Genomic DNA, 20217 nt, shown 5'->3' on the forward strand with positions numbered 1-20217 from the left:
TATGGAATGAACTTAACAATTTAGATTAAGTTAACTAGATGCAAGTAGACAACTCAGATTTGCTATTTAAATATTGTTGTTTCTACTAATTTTAATTAGATCAAATAATAGCACAGCTCAAATAAAGATCATAACTGATTAGGGTTGCTCCAATACCAAAATTTTGGCTTCGGTACGATACCAGCCCTGGCATCTCGGTATCGATACTAACTCGATACATAGGCAACAAATAAAAAAATAAAAAAAATAAAAAAATAAATGATTTTTGATGAAATTACACAGAAAATTACTTGACTAAAAGAACTGCATAATGTCTTATAGATACAAATTATGCCTTTTCTTTTTCATTTTTTCTGGAATTCATGTTAAATGTTTTAACTAAATGTTATGATCAAATTGTGTATAATCAAATACATACTGTACAGCTTTAATTAAATGAAAATATAATAATTTTCAACAATATAGATCCACTAATTATATTTCAACAGTAAAATATATATTATTTCTGGTAAAAACAAAAAAGTGGTGCACATGTGACTGTATATTATTTCATTAAATGACATCTTTCTGCTGTTTAATGATCACACTTGGCCATATCAAGATTGTTTTTATTATTATTTTCAAATGATCTTTGATTTCATCTCAAAACTCTCACATTACATTACATTTTGCCAATGGAAGCATACTTTAATATGGTACCGAAATTAACAACAAGATGATATCGTACTGTTTTAATTATTTTGGTATAGCGATATTTAGTTAGTATTGGTATACCGCGCAACCCTATAACTGATTCTAGGTCAGTCATTAAATAAACTTAGGGCTTCCAAAAAAATGTATACAGTATATACCTGCACTTCAACTGCACAAAGAGAATTAATCAACAGAATCCAACTTGACCAAAGGGGACACAGATCACCCTAATAGTGACATCAGATAAAACAACATAAATAATACTACAAAAGAGCTAAAACATCTATAAATTCTTAATTATAACTATTTAATTACCCAATTTGTTCCCTTTGACCAAGGAAGCATAATTAAATCATTCAAGCGCAAGGCATTATGGGTATTCCCCATAGCCTCAATTTTGTACTAAAAAGTTTTAGTTATTAACACTAAACATCTTAAGTCTATGGAGTTTTAAGATAAATAAGTTCAATGAACTAAGATATTTGAGTTATGAGTCCTTAATTAAGACAGCTTGATATTTCTAGTTATGACAGCTTTAGGGTTTACAAATCTTTTCAATATTTGAAAGACTAATCTAATAAATAACCATGAAATCAACATTTACTTTGTGTTATTGTGAATGATTCAACTGTGCAAGTTATTCTAAATAAAAAAAGGTTTGACTTTGTAATATTTTATCAAAACTTTTCAACCACTCCCCTCGATCAACACTTTCATGGTCCAATCAATTCAAAAATTATACAATCAAGCCTACATGTTGCTCTTATTTTCTCCTCATTGAATATCCTGCTTTCATAAAATGTCACATTTAAGAAGTAAATTGGCTTGCTAATGTTTCATGTTGTATTTTAGTTGTTGTGATCTCTTATTGGTCACTATAACTAACAAATGACATCTTAAACATCATGACATTGAGTAATAAGATTGTTGCAATTACATACTGCACTCAGCTTTCGTGTCTTCAGCAGCTTTAGCACATTAAACAGCATTGTGGAGTATGTGTAAATTAGCTATTATAATTTGATATCCACAGAAGTTATTACTCCACCCCCTGTGTATCGTCATTAACTACAGCTCTATATTGTATTACCAACATGGTTCAAACAATGGATGTGCGACATAGTTACTAAAGTTTGGCAAACAGTCATGATTAGATAGTTAACTTCTCCAACAATGCATCACACTATGGTGGTTAAGCAGTGAGTTACATAGTTGTACGGGAAACACACCACTGGTAGAGAGAGAATATACATTTTAAATTTGTAAAAATTCAAGATGAATCAAGCAATAAATATGAACTAAAGACCATAATTTATGACAAACAGATGCTAAGTACATGTACTGTAGTATTTTCACAGAACTCTTTATGCCTTGATAGCTTGAAGAAATTCAAGACAACAAAGGTAAGACATCACACAGTGCCCGTCCACCAGACCACAGATCAACAGAATTGTAGAAACATTCTCATATCTCAAGCTTTGTCCCCTAAAGGGAGAGTACACCTATGTGAAGGTGCCAGTGGTGAATTCTCAGGGCCAGAAAGGCCTTCTCTGCTGGCCTAATATGTCTAATAAATAAATATTTTTTCATCCTTTCATTGTCATTCACCTTTTTGCCTATTTATTTTCAATCGCTTTCCACTCCTAACCAATATAAAAACGAATAGTTTATCCAGTCAGAATTTATTCCTTGATCCTTACAAGCGAAGCGTGACGACTGGTTCACAAATCGCATACCCAAAGCTGAGAGCTTCTGAAGCAGCGCGTGAGTCTGAGCTCCACCCCATTAAGCCTTCAGAATTTCTGCAGAATCCCTCAACAGTTCAAGTGAATAGGCATCTAAAGTCAGATTGTCAGATTCATCAGCCAATCAGATTGATTTATATGTTCTTGATGGGTGTGGTCTTTAGGATATGTCCCAGTCGAGGCCTTCTAGCTGGACTTGAGTGACGCAATCACGCTTTAAGTGATGTACATAATTTGAAAGCGAAGAGCGCGAGATCTAGCTGACGAGTCGGCTGTCACTGCCACTATTGCCATTGAGAAAGAGATCCTTATGGATTTAAAAACCCAAGATGTAAACAGAAAAGGAGGGCTGATTTTCACTTCAAGCAAATTGGTAAGTGCTTTTTGCATTGTTATAGTAACATCAAGAGCTTTCTAACTGTAAATTAGGCTGGCTGGAGCATTCAGTGTCAGTTTAAGTTTTGAAAAGTAACTGTGTACCCTTACGGAATAAATTATTGCAAGCAACATTTAGACCGCAAATATTATTAGATAGCTTTTTCCTGGTATTAGACCTTCTTGGTTTTGGCCTTCGTGCATGGACGTGTTTTAAAAAATTTCAGTTGGTATTATTATTTTGCTGCGATGTATTGTATGATGTCCATAGGCATAGGGTGTTTTATTGATTGTGAAACAGTGTATTCTTAATGGCATTAATTGCACTGAAGGCCAAGACTTAAAATGCACGGGCCGCCACTGGAAGGTGCTGACTTTGATCTTTATAGTCAGAAATTATTGTGTGGTTATGATCAGAGACTTGTGATGGAGGGTGTCATTCTAAAATGGGTTGTGCGAGGGGAATGAACAGTGCCCTTCAGAACCTAATACAGAGATCAGCAGACCCATTTTTAGGTAGCCGTAAAGAAAGCCTGTTCAATACAGCATACATAATGAATGAAGGGAAATGTTAGACAGAGTTTTAATTCAAAGAGTGCAAGAGAGAGAGTGAGAGAGCAAGAAAGAGACAGAGAGAATGCCATATTTCCTCCCAGTAAGAAAACCGACTTGAGATTTGAAATGATCGAGTTATTCTCTGCTTTTGTCAGATTTTTGTCTCCAACGTATTGCTGAGTAAACCTACAGACAGTAAACATACACACAATTCCATTGCTACAGGTACACTTTTAAATGTGTAAAAGCAAATATCTTCATGTTAATCAGAAATGGTCCAGTTGTTTAAAAACAGCCGATGATAAGGGCTGAAGCAAAATGTTTCTTCTGTGGGATTACTTTGAAATGGGTGACAGTTTTTATACAATGTTAGAATTTATAGTCAAAAAGGACTTAAATATAGACCTGTTTCTCACCCACACTTATCATGTATCACTTCTGAAGATATATATTTAACCACTGGAGTCTTATAGATTACTTATGCTGCCTTTATGTGCTTTTTGGAGCTTCAAAATTTTGGTACCAATTCACTTGTGGACCTACAGAGCTGAGATATTCTCCAAAATATCTTTGTTTGTGTTTTGCAGAAGAAAGAAAGTCATACACATCTGGGGTGGCATTAGGGTGTGCAAATAACAAGATCATTTTTTAATTTAAAAAATGTAAAACTAATTTGATGACTGTCCTTTTGAAAACTGCACCCTCCTTTTCTCCTTTGGGTCATTTTTGACCTGTATTGAAAACCATTCAAAATGCATAAATTACTGATTATTTTAGAAGGGCACAAAAGACCCCCTTTAAAATCTGTTGTATTGTTGTCCCAAAGTGTATAGTGACAGGGATTATTAATATTAATTAATAAATCTGAATCTGAATATTAATGGAGTAACATTATATTTAAAAATACATTATTATATAAAATAAAAAGTTTAATAGCTTGGCAAACATTGGCCAAGGATGTCTCAATCTATGTTTATTTCAATCAGTTTTGGCATTTTATAATATCTTAACTATACAACAACAATTTGGGATTACTTCTGCTTGTAGAAAATTAACAGTGTACATTTAGCGTAACAATATTAGTACATGACTATTTCACAAATGAATCTCTATTGTCTTTTCCATTTTGGCCGTCTACTGCAACAAATCAATTCCTTCCCACTAATGTTGATCGTGGCATCATCGTCCCATGTCTGTCTTGTGTTTTGTTGTCTGTCTTTGTGTGAGCACATTGTTTTGGTTGTATTCCCCGCTGTGCGCTCTTCAGTCCGTCTGGTTTCATGTCGGGAGCACAGTGTCTAGATCCTGACTTCCTGTCTGATTCAGTTTTGGTCTGTGTCAAGATCCGGACACTCATGCTCCATGTCTGTCTGTTATTGACGTGGGTGCATCACGCTTATGTCATCTTGGCAGCATGCACTCGCGTCAATAGTTTGTCTGTCTCACGAACACAGGTGTGCCTCGCGTCGTGCTTGTGTTGCGCGCCCCGGTCACGAGCTGTCTTCATGTTGTCTTCATGTTCATGTCGCTCACTTCGGTCTAAGGTGTCGGGTGTGTGTGTGTGGCTAAACTCTCGCACATGTGTCCTGTCTTATTTTTGTCACCTGTTGCGTGCATCACGTGCCGTTTGCCTTGCAATATATGCTTAGGTTTCGTTTAGTGTGTTATTTGTTTGTGCTACACATTCTCTTGTCTTGTTTGTCAGTTGGCATGGGTGTATATTGCCTTATTGTCTTGGCAATGTGCGCTCATGCCATTAGTTTTGTTGTCTTGTGAGAGCACGTGGCTTTGTTTTGTTTCTGTATCGCCGCGTGTCTCTCTGTCTTATGTAATACCCCGCCTCCTTGTTTGCCCATTATTAGTTTATTAGTCACACCTGCCCTGTCTTGTTAACCTGTAAATTTTTCTCCCTATTTTAGTCTCCTCATGTTTGCTGTCCAGTGCCAGTTCGTCTTGTTTCCAGTCGTGTGCTAGTGTTTCTAGTCGGTCTTGCTTGTGTGTTCAGTTTTCCCTGTCGGTCCTGTTTCCCCCACCTGGTTCCTGTTTCAGTCCGGTTGGTCCTGTTTCCCCCTGCCCCAGCCTGGATTACCCTTTTTCCCCTTCAGGGTAGTTTATGTTTAGTTTTCCCCCTCGTGGGAGTTTTATGTTGGATTTTTGTGTTTTATTTTTGTATTTAATAAACCTTTATTTTTCACTCTGCGTTTGGGTCCTGAGCCTCTCAAACCGTGACAAATGTCAAACAAATTTGTTGCAGTGTTACAGGGGTTTAGGAAGGTGCCGTAATAGATAGTTCTGCCATCTAATGTTTTAGGAGTAAATTATATGCACTAGGTCTTTTACCATTGGGGAAGCTTCAGCCCCATTGTAACCTATCATATAACATTTTCTTAGTAATCTTATAGTAAACTTACTAACATATTACCTCTTCAAACTGTAAAAATACTCTCTCTGTGAGTGTTTGTGTGTGTGGACATGTGCATGTGTGCACAAATCCTGTTTGAGAGGTAAGTCTGCATTTTGTGCAATTTTCTTTTTTCTTTTGTTTCTTTTGATGGTCTTGACAAAGTCACAACGTTTGGTTCCAGTACCAAAAACTATGCAGTATTTATAACATATTCTTTACCTGCCCCGGGTCAAAAATGACCCTAAGACAATAGGAGGGTTAAAGCTTTATACAGCAAGGAATATGATTAGTTTGTTAAACCTAAAGCAATGGCTGCTTCAGCTAAAAAGGAACAAGCTTCATCATTCATAATTCAGTTAATTTATGTGAGCCTGACATGCTATTCAGAATTCAGCTAATGTGAGTTAATACTGAGCTTTTTGTTTCATTGTTTTTTTAACTGAGACCAGATGCTCTGAAAGAAATTTAAATAATAACTTTATTCTCTATGTCTCTTCATGTTTTCCATGTTTCAAAGTTGTGTAATTTATTACCAGTAATTTGAAAAAGTAGCATAAAAACAGAACCAACAAACTATCTGCATCGATATCGGCAGTCGTTGGTCTTAATAACTGGATATCGATATCGGCACGACACGCATCCCTAATACACATTTCTGGTGCTAATTTAACTTTCACCTATGGTGTAACAGGTATTTATATCTATGCAGAGCAGAGCAAACAGTACGACAATAGGCTATTTTCCTCAACAATTCTTCCCCACATTAAAGAATTTCCTTTAGGGAAGATGACCTTCAAAACCCCCATGGACCAATTTAGCTTAGAAAACATCCTGGTTACTTTCGTAACCTCTGTTCCCTGATGGAGGGAATGAGACATTGTGTCGATGTAGTGACACTAGGGGTCGCACTTGGGAGCCCCAAACACCTCTGAACTTTGAGAAAAGGCCAATGGGAATTGGTGAGTGGAATTTGCATGTCACTCCACGAGGAGGGCAGCGGTGTTCTCGCCCTGCCCTTGAGGTAAAACGGACACCGCTGAACCCAGGCGGGTGCCTGGTGAACTGAATCGCATAGCCAAGTCGGATGGTCCCGGTCAGCCATCACGATGGGTTGGGGAGCACAAGCCATGCCCCCAAGCTCCGGGCGAGGGGGGCCAAGGAGACAATCACGTCGGACGTACCGGCGGGTGGGGCCTCGCGGTGAGGCACGAACTCGTGGCCATGCTGAGTCTGGGGACATCGAAGCACTTACCTGGCTCCGGGTACCCATAATAAGACTGGTCAGCGATGGGGGAGGAGGGAACCGTCCTCGTAATCCATCACAACCGCCCTGGCAGGTGAGTTGTCTCATGCAGGGGCGGGGGGCTTGCCTCCGCAGCGTCGTGCCTGCCATAAATGTGCGGTGTCCGGTGATCACAATAACAATGGCCGTAAACACCGGGTGTGTGACCCAGGAAGGGTCGCCTGTCTCAGGGATGACTAGAAGCCTTCCTCGGTTTCTTGGTGGCAGGCCATGAGATGGGGGGGCGTCTGCTTCCTGCGGGTGGCTCTATGCCGGGGCCGGGCAGCTGGTGTCCTTGATGGTGCCGAATAGGCTGACCTGGGAGACGGAGTGTCAAGGAACCGTACCTTGTCAGCCTCCCTCATCTCGACCAAGTTGAGCCATAGGTGGCACTCCTGAACCACCAGGGTGGACATCGCCTGCCCGAGAGACCATGCCGTGACCTTCGTCGCCTGGAGGGCGAGATTGCTCACCGAGCGCAGCTCCTGCATCAATCCCGGGTCAGAACTACCCTCGTGCAGTTCTTAGCACCTTGGCTTGGTGCACCTGCAGGAGAGCCATGGTGTGCAGGGCGGAGGCAGCCTGTCCAGCGGCACCGTAGGTCTTAGTCGCCAGAGACAAAGTAAACCTACAGGCGCTGGATGGGAGTCTCTGCGACTGGGCAGAGTCCTCAGTGTCAGACTGGACCAGCCCACTCTCTGATGCTGCAATCGAGAGCTCATCCACTTCGCGAGCGCCGAATGAGATCGCAAACTCGCCCTGAGACGAGCCAGCGGTCTCATCCCAGAAATTGACCAGAGCAAACGAGTGTACTGGGGAATGGGAGGTCCGTGGGGAGTTACCCGGCAGAGCGGCTCCCATTGGGGTCCCCAAATCACACCCAGTGCTAACCGACGCGGCCTCAAACCCATAGGTAGAAGGACCGAGGCGGGGAGCCGCTGGGGTGGCTTTCCCTCTAACGATGGAAAGTTGCGACCGCAATGTTGCCATGGTCATGCTCTCACAGTGAGAACATGACCCGTCCATGAACGCAGCGCCCAAGCACATAAGACAGCGATCATGGCCATCGGAAGCGGAGAGGTAACGACCGCAACCAGGAAATAAACACAGATGGAAAGGCATCTTTAAAAAGACGCTCTCCGTCTGTGCCACTCTTTTAGTAGGGAAAATATACTCTTTGATTGCAAGAATATATACTCTTTTAGACTGTCGAAGCACCCAGGGGCGTTCTCTGCACTCCACCGGTGCACGAGGGGGAGAAACTGCTGTAATGCGCAGTAAATCGAACAGCTTTCAAGGTGAATGGATCGGCAGAGTAATTCAGCTCACTGAATACAACCACTCGGCTCCGAAGAGAAAATCTGAATGAGTGGTTGTGAGCCAGCTCCTTTTATACCCGTATGTCCAGGGGAGTGGCATGCAAATTCCACTTGCCAATTCCCATTGACCTTTTCTCAAAGATCAGAGGTATTTGGGGCTCCCAAGGGTGACCCCTAGTGTCACTACATCGACACAACGTCGAGTGAGTGACAGATAGGGAACTACAGTAAACTGGTGTCATATAGAAGGAACCATCAATTTTTGCATTAAGTATTGTTAAATATTGTAACTGTTAGTCATTTGTCTTTTGCATACATCACAACATGTAAAACTAAGAAAGAAACATTGTCAAACACCATCAGATTTGTTGACTCCATCATGGGAATGCACCTGACGCAACTCCAGCCCTACGGGTCTCGTTGGTCGAGTACATCACCATGTCAACAAAGGGGAGGACCTCAATTCTAGAATGCTCCTTACCTTCCAACGACATGGGTTCCAGAATGCCGAACTGCTTGAGAACAGCCACGAACAGTACGATGACCACTCCAATGGCAAAAAGTTCCATTCCCTGAATACTCATTGCTGCAATGATTTAAGGCTCTTGGCACAAGAACTTCTAGAATTAATGGAAGTGATAGCATTACTCTCTAAGTGAGGAGGGGCTGGCTACTGCGGACAAAGTCATATTGGCCAATATAACATGGTAGCAGACATAGGGGCACTCCAAAAGAAAGTGGCAATTAATTTCAACCGTTCCTAAGATTAATATTAAAAGGAAAAATCAGGGGATATTTATGGCAGTGCGTCAACCTAGCAGACCTCTAAGTAGATGGGAAAAGCAGTCCTGTCTAGATACATTTCTTTTAGTTATGAGAGGAGAAGTCAGTCTTTCCATGTTAGGTCATTCTTCTTGAGAGCCCCATCGAATAAAATATAGAGCTGTATTGCAGTTCTCCTACACAGACCAGATGTGTAAAAGCCATTCTTGGCCACAAATGTTATATGCAAGTGTCAACAACAGACAAGAGCATTTTAAGCTCTGCCATGAAGAACTACTGCGGCAACTCTGCAGCTTTCGCAATATTCAAGGCTGTTGATCCATCGGTGTAAGTTTCAGTGTAACATAAGAGGCACAAGAGACAAGGTTAAAGAAATTCATTCACTAGATCCATCAGAATACAATTTGGAATTGTGACTTTGATGGACCAAAACATTGGACACACAATCACACACATTCGAAATGATCATATTTCACAAGTCCTAAGTGGCTCTTGAATCTTGATCTTCTTGATGTTGATTTGACATGGAAATTTGACACAAATGTACTCCCTAGTGCCTCATACTCAAATCATGGTCCATGAACCAATCATTAGAGTAATACTCAGTTCAGTTTTATGCAGTTTCAGCATCTGGCACTGCCTTTGTCACTGCGACAAAGTGTTAAAATCTGAAAAGGACAAGATGGGACAACCTGCTGGATACAATATGGATATTCAAAGCATTCAGAGGCCTCCTGTCTGTTAAACCAGGTGCAAATCAGCAAAAAATAGAAAAATCCATAGCGTGCGTGGATGTAGAAGAGCTGTCATATCCACCTTTAACCAGGACTGGGCATTTATCCATGGCAGGGAAGTCCAAGATTTTTTCCTTCTTAATTTTTGGCCTCCTTCAAAATGTTGTAAAATCACTCCTTAAGTTCAGAGTTACGTCTTGGGAGTAGTCACACGGATATCTGAAAGGAGGGAGGAATGCGGATGGTCTTCTTCTCCTCCATCTCAGGGTTTCTGCCATCAGTGAAACGCCCTCATCTTTTCCTTTGCTTTCCACAGAGTCAGCATCAAGTGCTTCTATCTCTTCCTGTAACTTGTACAGTACAGTTCAGGATCTTTCTTCCTCCCTCCCCTGCTCACTTCGCTTGCCCTATCTTGTCCTCTAATAATCTGCATTGGACAGTTTATCTTCACCTTTTTGTCCATCCCACCCCTCCTTCTGTCTTTCTTTCTCTCTGCTCATCTATCACCACTCCATCCCTTCTTATATCCATTGCTTAATTTCCTACTCTCACTATCACAGACTACAAAGTCAGACCTGTATGAGAACTGGTCCTCTTTTGGTTCACTGACCACAATACCTTTCTCTGTATCTCTCTCCCTCTTCCTGTCTTTCTGCCTGGGGACCTGGGGAAAAGTCACATTTCCAAACAGCGCATAAAGCAGGAGAGAGGGAGAGATCCAAGGGGGATCAAATTCCAGGGATGCCCTCCCCTACCGATTTCCCAGCCTCCATCCACCCACATACTGTATCTGTTCCATCTGAAACATTCTTTCCCTCTGTCCTCTGTCCCAAGTGAAACAGGACAAGGCCTCTGCATGGAATGGGACAACCAGAAGAGAAGACATTATTACACAAGTTTTTTTTTCTGTGTATAGTATAGGAAAAGGAGAGGAGCTATAATAGCTCAGTTAGATAAAGGGATCAATAAAGTCTTAATGGTAGCTGTTTGTACTGCCAGCATCTATCCTATTATCTCTGACCTCCCCTCCTCCTAGAGGTCTGCACTGCCTTAAAATGAAACCCCAACCCAACCCGAACCTGAGACCATGTGGCCTGACCCTACCTGTCCTGAATGATACTGTCAGATTTTAAGCCCGAACCCGACCCAAACCTGAAATTGCGTACTATCTAATTTCTTCTCCTAGCAAGTACTGTTGCAATAGGCTATATTTTATGTAAGCATATAGGCAACATTCGAAACAGCATTTAACAAGGCATGGCAGCTCCTCAGTACACTAGAGCAGAGGGGGGAAAAGCATTGACTTAGCGTTTATGCGCTGAAACTTCACCTGGTGCAGAACAATCTGCAATAATATGAAAATGCAACAGTCCCCTCTATGCAGCCTGAACTTTTTCAGAATGTTGAATATTTGTGACAACTTTGCTGAAAACAATCTAGATGCAGTGCAAAGAATGAAAAAGAGAGCAGGTGTCTCAACATGCGTTTTTGGTCATTTTAAGTTCTTTTTAACTTGATATGGTGTTTAAAATATGCCGGTCTTACGCAAGATGCTGAAGAAAAAGCAAGACGTGGTGCAAATGTCAAAGACATTCGTCCAGCATATGTTTAAACAATGGGAAAACAGAACAGATGCATGGAAAAACACATTCAGTGAGAACGGCCCCTAACTCGTCCGTTCGCGCATCTGTGAGTGAGAGCGCGTGCACAAAACAGGTTCAGTAAGCCTGTTTATTTTTTCATTAATTACAGACCCGAACCCAACCCGAACCTGAAGTACTCCTTGAAAAACTGACCCGAACCCTGCCCGAAACTTGTCAGGTTCTCAGATCCTGTCGGGCCCGGGTCGGGTTGCAGACTTCTACCTCCTCCTCTCTTTCTCCAAATCATCAAGTTTTTCTTGTTAAAGGCCCCATAATATTTCTGTTTAAGTTGTTCTCCGTTCTTCATTCAGGGGTAAAAAGAAGTTTGAAACAGCCGAGAAACAGTATACTGGTTGCGAACATTCAGACACCCCCCACACCGCTGGGGGAGGCGTTTAGAAGTACATTTAAATATGAAGACACTAAGACTACATGTAAAACCTAAACTACTGTAATGTGACATTAAAATGTGTTACCAATGACTTTATGCCTTATTTTATGAGTAGAATTCAAACAAGGTAAATATGTTTTTTAAACACTTGATGACTATTTAAAGTAATACGTGTGCAGTAGATAATGTTTAATTTGGCTTATTTACATTCTGGATTCATCACACTAATGCACTAACACACTATAATATGTGCTGGTTACACTCTGTTATTGTAATTTATAATGACACTGATACTTTTGCAAAGATGAGTGTATAAATGAGGGTTAATGGGCAGAATACTGACAAAAGAATGTCAGATGTGTGAATGGCTTTCGCTGCAGATGGCACATGAGTGAATGGGCACTTGAGAGTATTTGAGTAAATTTGATTCCTTTTGTAGACAAATGAAATAAAAAAAATCACATGCCATGGTCTTGGAAAATGTCTCTACACAAATGACCATATAGAGAGTGGTAAATTTGCACCAGCTAGCTAATAACTCTACACGCTGGTGTGTTCATGCTGACTGATCTTAACTGAATGAACAACGCAAACAAAATGAGCTGTAGGCCTCAAAGTAGGTGGAGCTCCAGGTCACACCTACCGATGACGTGAATCAATGGCAGTAAGGTGTTTAGCAGCCAGTAAGAATTTTTCCTACAAGTTTGCCCAGGCGAGATATTATGTACCACCGAAACTAATGCAAAAACACCTTCTTTTTGACCAGATATTGTTCTAAATGCCGTCACACCCGTTCGTTCATATAAACATGATAACAAATGCCAGAGGTGAAATTAGGGGCATAGAAAAATCGAAAATTGTGTGTGTGTATGTGTGTGTACATACTTAGCTATACTTTGGGGACAAAATTGTTCCCATAAGTTAGCTAAATCTGACAAAAATGTTCCTTTGGCAACTTGATATGTCCTCATTTATAAAATCGACATATAAATTAAGTAAATAATGTTTTTTGAAAATTACAAAAATTCTGAAAGTTTTCTTTTTAGGTTAGGGTGTGGGTTAGGGTTTGTCTATAGAAACTATATAATAATATATACTGTATAAAAACATTAGAGGTGTATGGTATGTCCCCATTTAGATAGCTAAGTGAACATTGGCTGAAATACAACTCCAGTTTATACAAAATTCATATACATTTGATAGAAAATCATAAAAAATCATAAAATCACATATCAGTGAATTGCCATTGTAATTCAAACATAATTTGGAACCAATATTAAAGGGATCACATAAGAATAATTTAAGAATCCACATGAGAGAATCCTACTGGATGAACTGAAATTCTGCAAGAATTAAGTAAAACATTTAAATTTCAGTTCATTTGGCAGGATCTTATTGGATTCTAAGTGGGGACTCATTTGATCCCTTTAGGCACAGTTCCAAATTATGATAATTACACTAGCATCCCTTTTTTAGGATATTTGACAAAGGAATTACAGTATATTACAAACATCAAAAATATAAAAATTTTCATCATTACCTTCTCTTCTATGCCTCAATTTAAATATTATAATGCATGCTCACAGTAAGCTGCTGTATATGGCTGGCATCAGTAGAAGTGCTTGTTGTGTATAGGAATTAATATCAAGCTTTTAGGAGGATTGGGCAGGTTCCAGTAATGCCATTAGAAGATGAACACATCTTAACAGGGGCTAAAGCATGAAGCTTTTGCTGACAAGATACTATGGACTAAAATACTGTAACTAACTGGACTTTAACAGAAACATTATAAAAACAATGCTACAATGTTACCATCTGCAAGGATGATGCAACTAGTCTGGAAACCCTTTGATAATAAAGAAAACATCAGTCAAGAGCACAAATGCATAGACTTTAAAGTATATTCCTTTTTAAATAAAATTTTAAAGGGACAGTTCTATGTTGTTCCAAAGAAGTACGACTTTCTTCCGTGGAACACAAGAGGAGATGTTAAGAAGAATGTTAGGGATTTACAGCCTTAGTCACCATTCATTTTCATGATGCAATGAAAGTGAGTCATGACTAAGGCTAAAATCCTGCCTAACATCTTCTTTTGTGTTCCACAGAATAAAGTCATATTGGTTTTGGAACAACATGTGGCTGAGTAAATGATGACAGAATTTTAATTTTTGGATGAACTACCCCTTTAACAATTCCCCATTTCACGTTTCATGTGTTGAAAAGCAGGTGCATATTGATCTGGTCCACTACGATTACAAATAGCACCACGAGGATTTATCCATCCCTGCCGTAGTATCCATTCACAGTAAACGACAACACAACAAACAGCATAATGGTCATTACTATGCAGGTATAGTCTGGCACAGCAATCCCTCTATGTATACAAACACTGTACTCCCCCCTCTATGTGTTCAGTAACTCGGCACGCATAGAAATGAAACTTGATATAAGGCAGCTGGTCCTCTATCTAATACATAAGCACTCTGAGGACAAACTTTGCCCTGCTCTTGGACTCCTCAGACTTAAGAGCTCTCTCTCTCTCTCTCTCTCTCTCTTTTAAATGAGGAGTGATGGATCGACCTTTTAAGGACAAACATCCTGGAACAAATTGACAACATAACTTTTAGAACAACAGTAAACAAATTAAAAAAATGTATGAACCTGGGATGGACATTGATTATTTCCCCAGAATTCCACAGAGGAAATTACTATTGATAATTACTCTACTCAAATGTCTTTTGATTAGCTCTCCGTCCATTTTCCAGAGAAAATTACAGATAACGTAGAGCTGGCTTACATATCAAATAACAATCACCCTCAGTGGTCTTGATTTGTCTGGACATAATATTCAGAAAAGTGGTTGATTAATATGGATTTGTCAATCAAAAATTCTTAAAGGGGTAGTTCACCCTCATGTTGTTCCAAACCTGTATTATTTTCTTTCTCTGTAGAACACAAAGGGAGACAGTTAGGCAGTGTCCACACAATGAAAGGGAATGGTAACTTAGGCTGTCATTCTGCTCAACATTTCCCTTTATGTTCTACGAACAGTTACATTTCAGCCAAATTAGACTTAAATCTTAAGGCCTATTCACACCAAATTCGTGACACATTTGCAAGGCGAACTGCTGACTAAAGTTTGTTCACACTAGACAGTAACGAATAAAATGAAAAACTATTTTACCCCTGTCCAGTAGGCGCACTTTTCTACAAACATATTTATGTTGTTTTCCTGCTTGAACCTTATTCAGCTGTTAATGCATAAAATTAATATTTTTAACACTGTTAAGGCATTTAACTAATTTGTTTTATTATGTCTTTAATGCATTTTAAAGGGATAGTTCACTGAAAAATATAAATTCTCTTATCATTTACACACCCTCATGCCAACCCAGATGTGTGCATACGAAAAAGTTAAATGACATGTGTAGGTAAGAAACAGATCAATATTTAAGTACTTTTTTACTATAAATCTCACCCTTACTAAACAGGCGCCACATGTGACTTTCAGATGTGAAAGTGAAAGTCAAGATTTACAGTAAAAAATGACTTAAATATTGATCTGTTTCTCACCTACATCTATCATATCGCTTTTGAAGATATAGATTTAACCACTGGAGTCTTAAGGATGAAGTTTATGCATGCTTTTATCTGGGACATTTCAGAATTCTGGACACTATTTACCTTGCATTAAAAGGATCAATAGAGCTGAGATATACTTCTAAAATCTTAATTTGTGTTCAGCAAAAGCAAGAAATTCATACACATCTGGGATGGCATGAGGGTGAGTAAATGATGAGAGAATTTTATTTTTTTGGTGAACTATAAATATAAATATATACTATAAATATACATATTCTTTACTGTATATTTGCACATATTTCTACAAGAATATAAAGGACTCCCGAACCAAACTTCTCTTTTTTAATAGCTAGATAATATAACACAAGGTACAGTGATATACAGTCATGTGAAAAAGAAAGTACACCCTCCTTGAATTCTATGGTTTTACGTATCAGGACATAATAAAAATCATCTAGTCCTTAGCAGGTCTTAAAATTAGGTAAATACAACCTCAGATGAACAACAACACATGATATATTACACCGTGTCATGATTTATTTAACAAAAATAAAGCCAAAATGTAGAAGCCATGTGTGAAAAACTAAGTACACCTTATGATTCAATAGCTTGTAGAACCACCTTTAGCAGCAATAACTTCAAGTAATCGTTTTCTGTATGACTTTATCAGTCTCTCACATCGTTGTGAAGGAATTTTGGCCCACTCTTCTTTACAACATTGCTTCAGTTCATTGAGGTTTGCGGGAATTTGTTTATGCACTGCTCTCTTAAGGTCCCGCCACAGCATTTCAATCGTGTTGAGGTCTGGACTTTGACTGGGCCATTGCAACACCTTGATTCTTTTCTTTTTCAGCCATTCTGTTGTAGATTTGCTGGTGTGCTTGGGATCATTGTCCTATTGCATGACCCAATTTCGGCCAAGCTTTAGCTGTCGGACAGATGGCCTCACATTTGACTCTAGAATACTTTGGTATTCAGAGTTCATGGTCGACTCAATGACTGCAAGGTGTCCAGGTTCTGTGGCTGCAAAACAAGCCCAAATCATCACCCCTCCACCACCATGCTTTACAGTTGGTATGAGGTGTTTGTGCTGATATGCTGTGTTTGGTTTTCGCCAAACATGGCACTGTGCATTATGGCCAAACATATCCACTTTGGTCTCATCTGTCCAAAGGACATTGTTCCAGAAGTCTTGTGGTTTGTTCAGATGCAACTTTGCAAACCTAAGCTGTGCTGCCATGTTCTTTTTAGAGAGAAGAGGCTTTCTCCTGGCAACCCTTCCAAACAAACCATACTTGTTCAGTCTTTTTCTTTGGTGTACTGTCATGAACTTTAAGATTTAACATGCTAACTGAGGCCTGTAGAGTCTGAGATGTAACTCTTGGGTTTTTTGCAATTTCTCTGAGCACTGCACAGTCTGATCTTGGGGTGAATTTGCTGGGACGTCCACTCCTGGTAAGATTAGCAACTGTCTTGAATGTTTTCCACTTGTAAATAATCTTTCTTACTGTAGAATGATGGACTTTAAATGGTTTGGAAATGGCCTTATAACCCTTCCCAGATTGATGGGCAGCAATAATTGCTTCTCTAATTGTCTTTCCTCCTTGGCATTGTGTTAACAAACACCTGAATGCTCTAGACCAGCAAACTGCTAAAACTTTGGCTTTTATAGAGGTGGTCACACTTGCTGATGATCAATTAATCAAGGGCATTTGATTAGCAGCACCTGGCTACTACTTAGCCTCTTAATTCCTATGGAAGCAGTAAGGGTGTACTTAGTGTTTTTTTGGGGGGGGAGGAGGGGGGTGGGGTTCTATCAGCATTACAGCCAGTTGATTAACACCAGCAATGTGCTAGATTGTGCAGCAGCAACCCTGAAAAAATTGACAAAGCTCATATCTCATTAGAAAAAAAAAAAATAATCTAACTGCTCTTTTTATATATAAATATATAAAAATCTGACAATTTTCCGGACTCGGTGTGAAGAGTGGCATAGGAATGCATTGTTTCTTTTCAAAAGCTTGTTTGGAACTATCTATCTATCTTATAAAGAGTGTTTCTCTTTATAGGTTTCAGTCTTGTCTAAATTCAGTGTATATTTGTAGCTTCAAATGACTTTGAAGATCTGATAGTGTAACGTTGACTTAGCAATGACAGGCAGACGAAGAACAGATGATGTGAAGAACCCAAGTGCAGTTTATTTACAAACGTGAAATCCAAAAACCATAAATACAACATGAAAACAAAACAGACATAAATGACTTGACAACACTACACCAAAACAATACTCAAAGACAAAGGCAAACATAAGGGTTATAAATACTCTGACAAGGGTTACAAGTTAACAAGACCACCAATGAAAATACAAGACTGATAACAATATAACAAGACAATGAAACATGAACCGATATCAAGACAAGACTAATAAACAAAGGAACCAATGAGAACAAAACACATGAAACATGGTGGGAACAGGATAATTACATGACTAGAAAAGGAAGTGAACAAATTTCAAAATAAGACATGAAGACATGAATAAACACATTTAAATGTGACATATCCTCCTCACAAGGGGTGGCTCCTGACACCCAAACATAAACACATAGAGTTCAATATGGAGCTGGGTGGGGAGGGGAATCTTGGAAAACACAAGGGATACAAAGGTGGCAGCCATGGCAACTTAACGTGAGTACATGGCATGACGTGGTAGACGTGGCTACATAACATGACATGGTAGACGTGGCAAAATGGCAAGGCAGGGCCACTTTACGTGGCAGATGTGGTAAAATGGCATGACGAGGCGTGGCTGTGACATGCCGTGGAGCAGACTCGGGCGTGGCTGTGACATGCCGTAGAGCAGACCCGGGCGTGGCTGTGACATGCCGTGGAGCAGACCCGGGCGTGGCTGTGACATGCCGTAGAGCAGACCCGGGCGTGGCTGTGACATGCCGTGGAGCAGACCCGGGCGTGGCTGTGAAATGCCGTGGAGCAGACCCGGGCGTGGCTGTGACATGCCGTGGATCAGGCCGAGGCCTGGCTGTGACATGCCGTGGAGCAGGCCGAGGCCTGGCTGTGACATGCCATGGAGCAGGCTCAGGCGTTACTGTGACATAGCATTGAGCAGACACAGGCATGGCTGTGACATGGCATGGAAAAGACTCAGGCATTACTATTACATAGCATGGAGTTAACTCAGGCGTGGCTGTGACATGGCATGGAGCAGACACAGGCATGGCTGTGACATGGCATGGAAAAGACTCAGGCATTACTGTTACATAGCATGGAGCTAATTCAGGCGTGGCTGTGACATGGCATGGACCTGGCTGAGGCGTGGCTGTGACATGGCATAGAGCAGACTCAGATGTGGCTGTGACATGGCATGGAGCAGACTCAGGTGTGGCTGTGACATGCCGTGGAGCAGACTCGGGCATGGCTGTGACATGGCATGGAGCAGACCCGGGTGTGGCTGTGACATGACAGGGAGCAGGCCGAGGCGTGGCTGTGACATGGCGGGGAGCAGGCCGAGGCGTGGCTGTGACATGGCGGGGAGCAGGCCGAGGCGTGGCTGTGACATGGCGGGGAGCAGACCGAGGCGTGGCTGTGACATGGCATGGGGCAGGCTCAGGCATTACTGTGACATAGCATGGAGCAGACTCAGGCATGGCTGTGACATGGCATGGAAAAGGCTCAGGCATTACTGTGACATAGCATGGAGCTAACTCAGGCGTGGCTGTGACATGGCGGGGAGCAGGCCGAGGCGTGGCTGTGACATGGCGGGGAGCAGGCCGAGGCGTGGCTGTGACATGGCGGGGAGTAGACTCAGATGTGGCTGTGACATGGCATGGAGTAGACTCAGGATCCGGGCAGAAGGTGGCGCATGCTCGGCAACCATGATGTGGGACCCTGGCTCGGCGTCCATGATGGTGGACGGCTCTGGCTCGGCGGCCATGACGGGGAACCCTGGCTTGGCAGCCACTGTAGGAGTGCATAATTCCTCATCAGCCTCTCCTACAATGAAAGATGAACCACTCATCTGGAGGGCGAAGTCGATGTATTGAGCCAGACTGAAGGTAATCCGACTACCAGGCATCTAAGAGAACACCGGCTCATTCAAGCCTGCACGGAAGAAGTGTTTGAGGGTGATCTCATTAAACCCAACCTGGTTGGCTAAAGCGCAGTAGTCTTCTACATATTCCTCTAGGGAAGATTCCACTGACGTAGGTGCAGGAGCTGAACTGCTGGGTTTATAGTGTTTAGGTCGAGTATTCTGTAATGTTGATTTAGCAATGACAGGCAGACGAAGACGAGATGATGTGGAGAACCCAAGTGCAGTTTATTTACAAACGTGAAATCCAAAAACCGTAAATACAACGTGAAAACAAAGCAGACATAAACAACTTGACTAGACTAGACTAGACTAGACTTGACTTGACTTGACTTGACTTGACTTGACTTGACTTGACTAGACTAGACTAGACTAGACTAGACTAGACTAGACTAGACAACGCTACACCAAAACAATACTCAACAAAGACAAAGGCAAACATAAGGGCTATAAATACTCTGACAAGGGTAACAAGTTAACAAGACCGCCAATGAAAGTACAAGACTGATAACAATATAACAAGACAATGAAACATAAACCAATAACAAGACAAGACTAATAAACAAAGGAACCAATGAGAACAAAACACATGAAACATGGCGGGAA

The 20217-nt window shown here is 40.9% G+C and overlaps 1 protein-coding gene across 2 annotated transcripts in view; it reads right to left on the reverse strand.

Annotated features, from left to right (window-relative positions):
* LOC127414779 (calsenilin-like) overlaps positions 1 to 20217 on the reverse strand; it is a 144429-nt gene that overhangs the window by 24378 nt on the left and 99834 nt on the right. Inside the window, exon 1 of one of the 2 annotated variants that reach the window (XM_051653074.1) lies at positions 8855 to 9483. The exons of the other annotated variant lie outside the window; for it this stretch is intronic. Coding sequence (XP_051509034.1) covers positions 8855 to 8957 — 103 coding nt within the window. The 5' untranslated portion in view covers positions 8958 to 9483. Of the gene's footprint in view, positions 1 to 8854; positions 9484 to 20217 lie in introns of those variants that run through there. 2 annotated transcript variants of the gene reach the window in all.

The sequence above is a fragment of the Myxocyprinus asiaticus genome, chromosome 24 (assembly GCF_019703515.2).
Source record: "Myxocyprinus asiaticus isolate MX2 ecotype Aquarium Trade chromosome 24, UBuf_Myxa_2, whole genome shotgun sequence".
NCBI classification, from domain to species: domain Eukaryota; kingdom Metazoa; phylum Chordata; class Actinopteri; order Cypriniformes; family Catostomidae; genus Myxocyprinus; species Myxocyprinus asiaticus.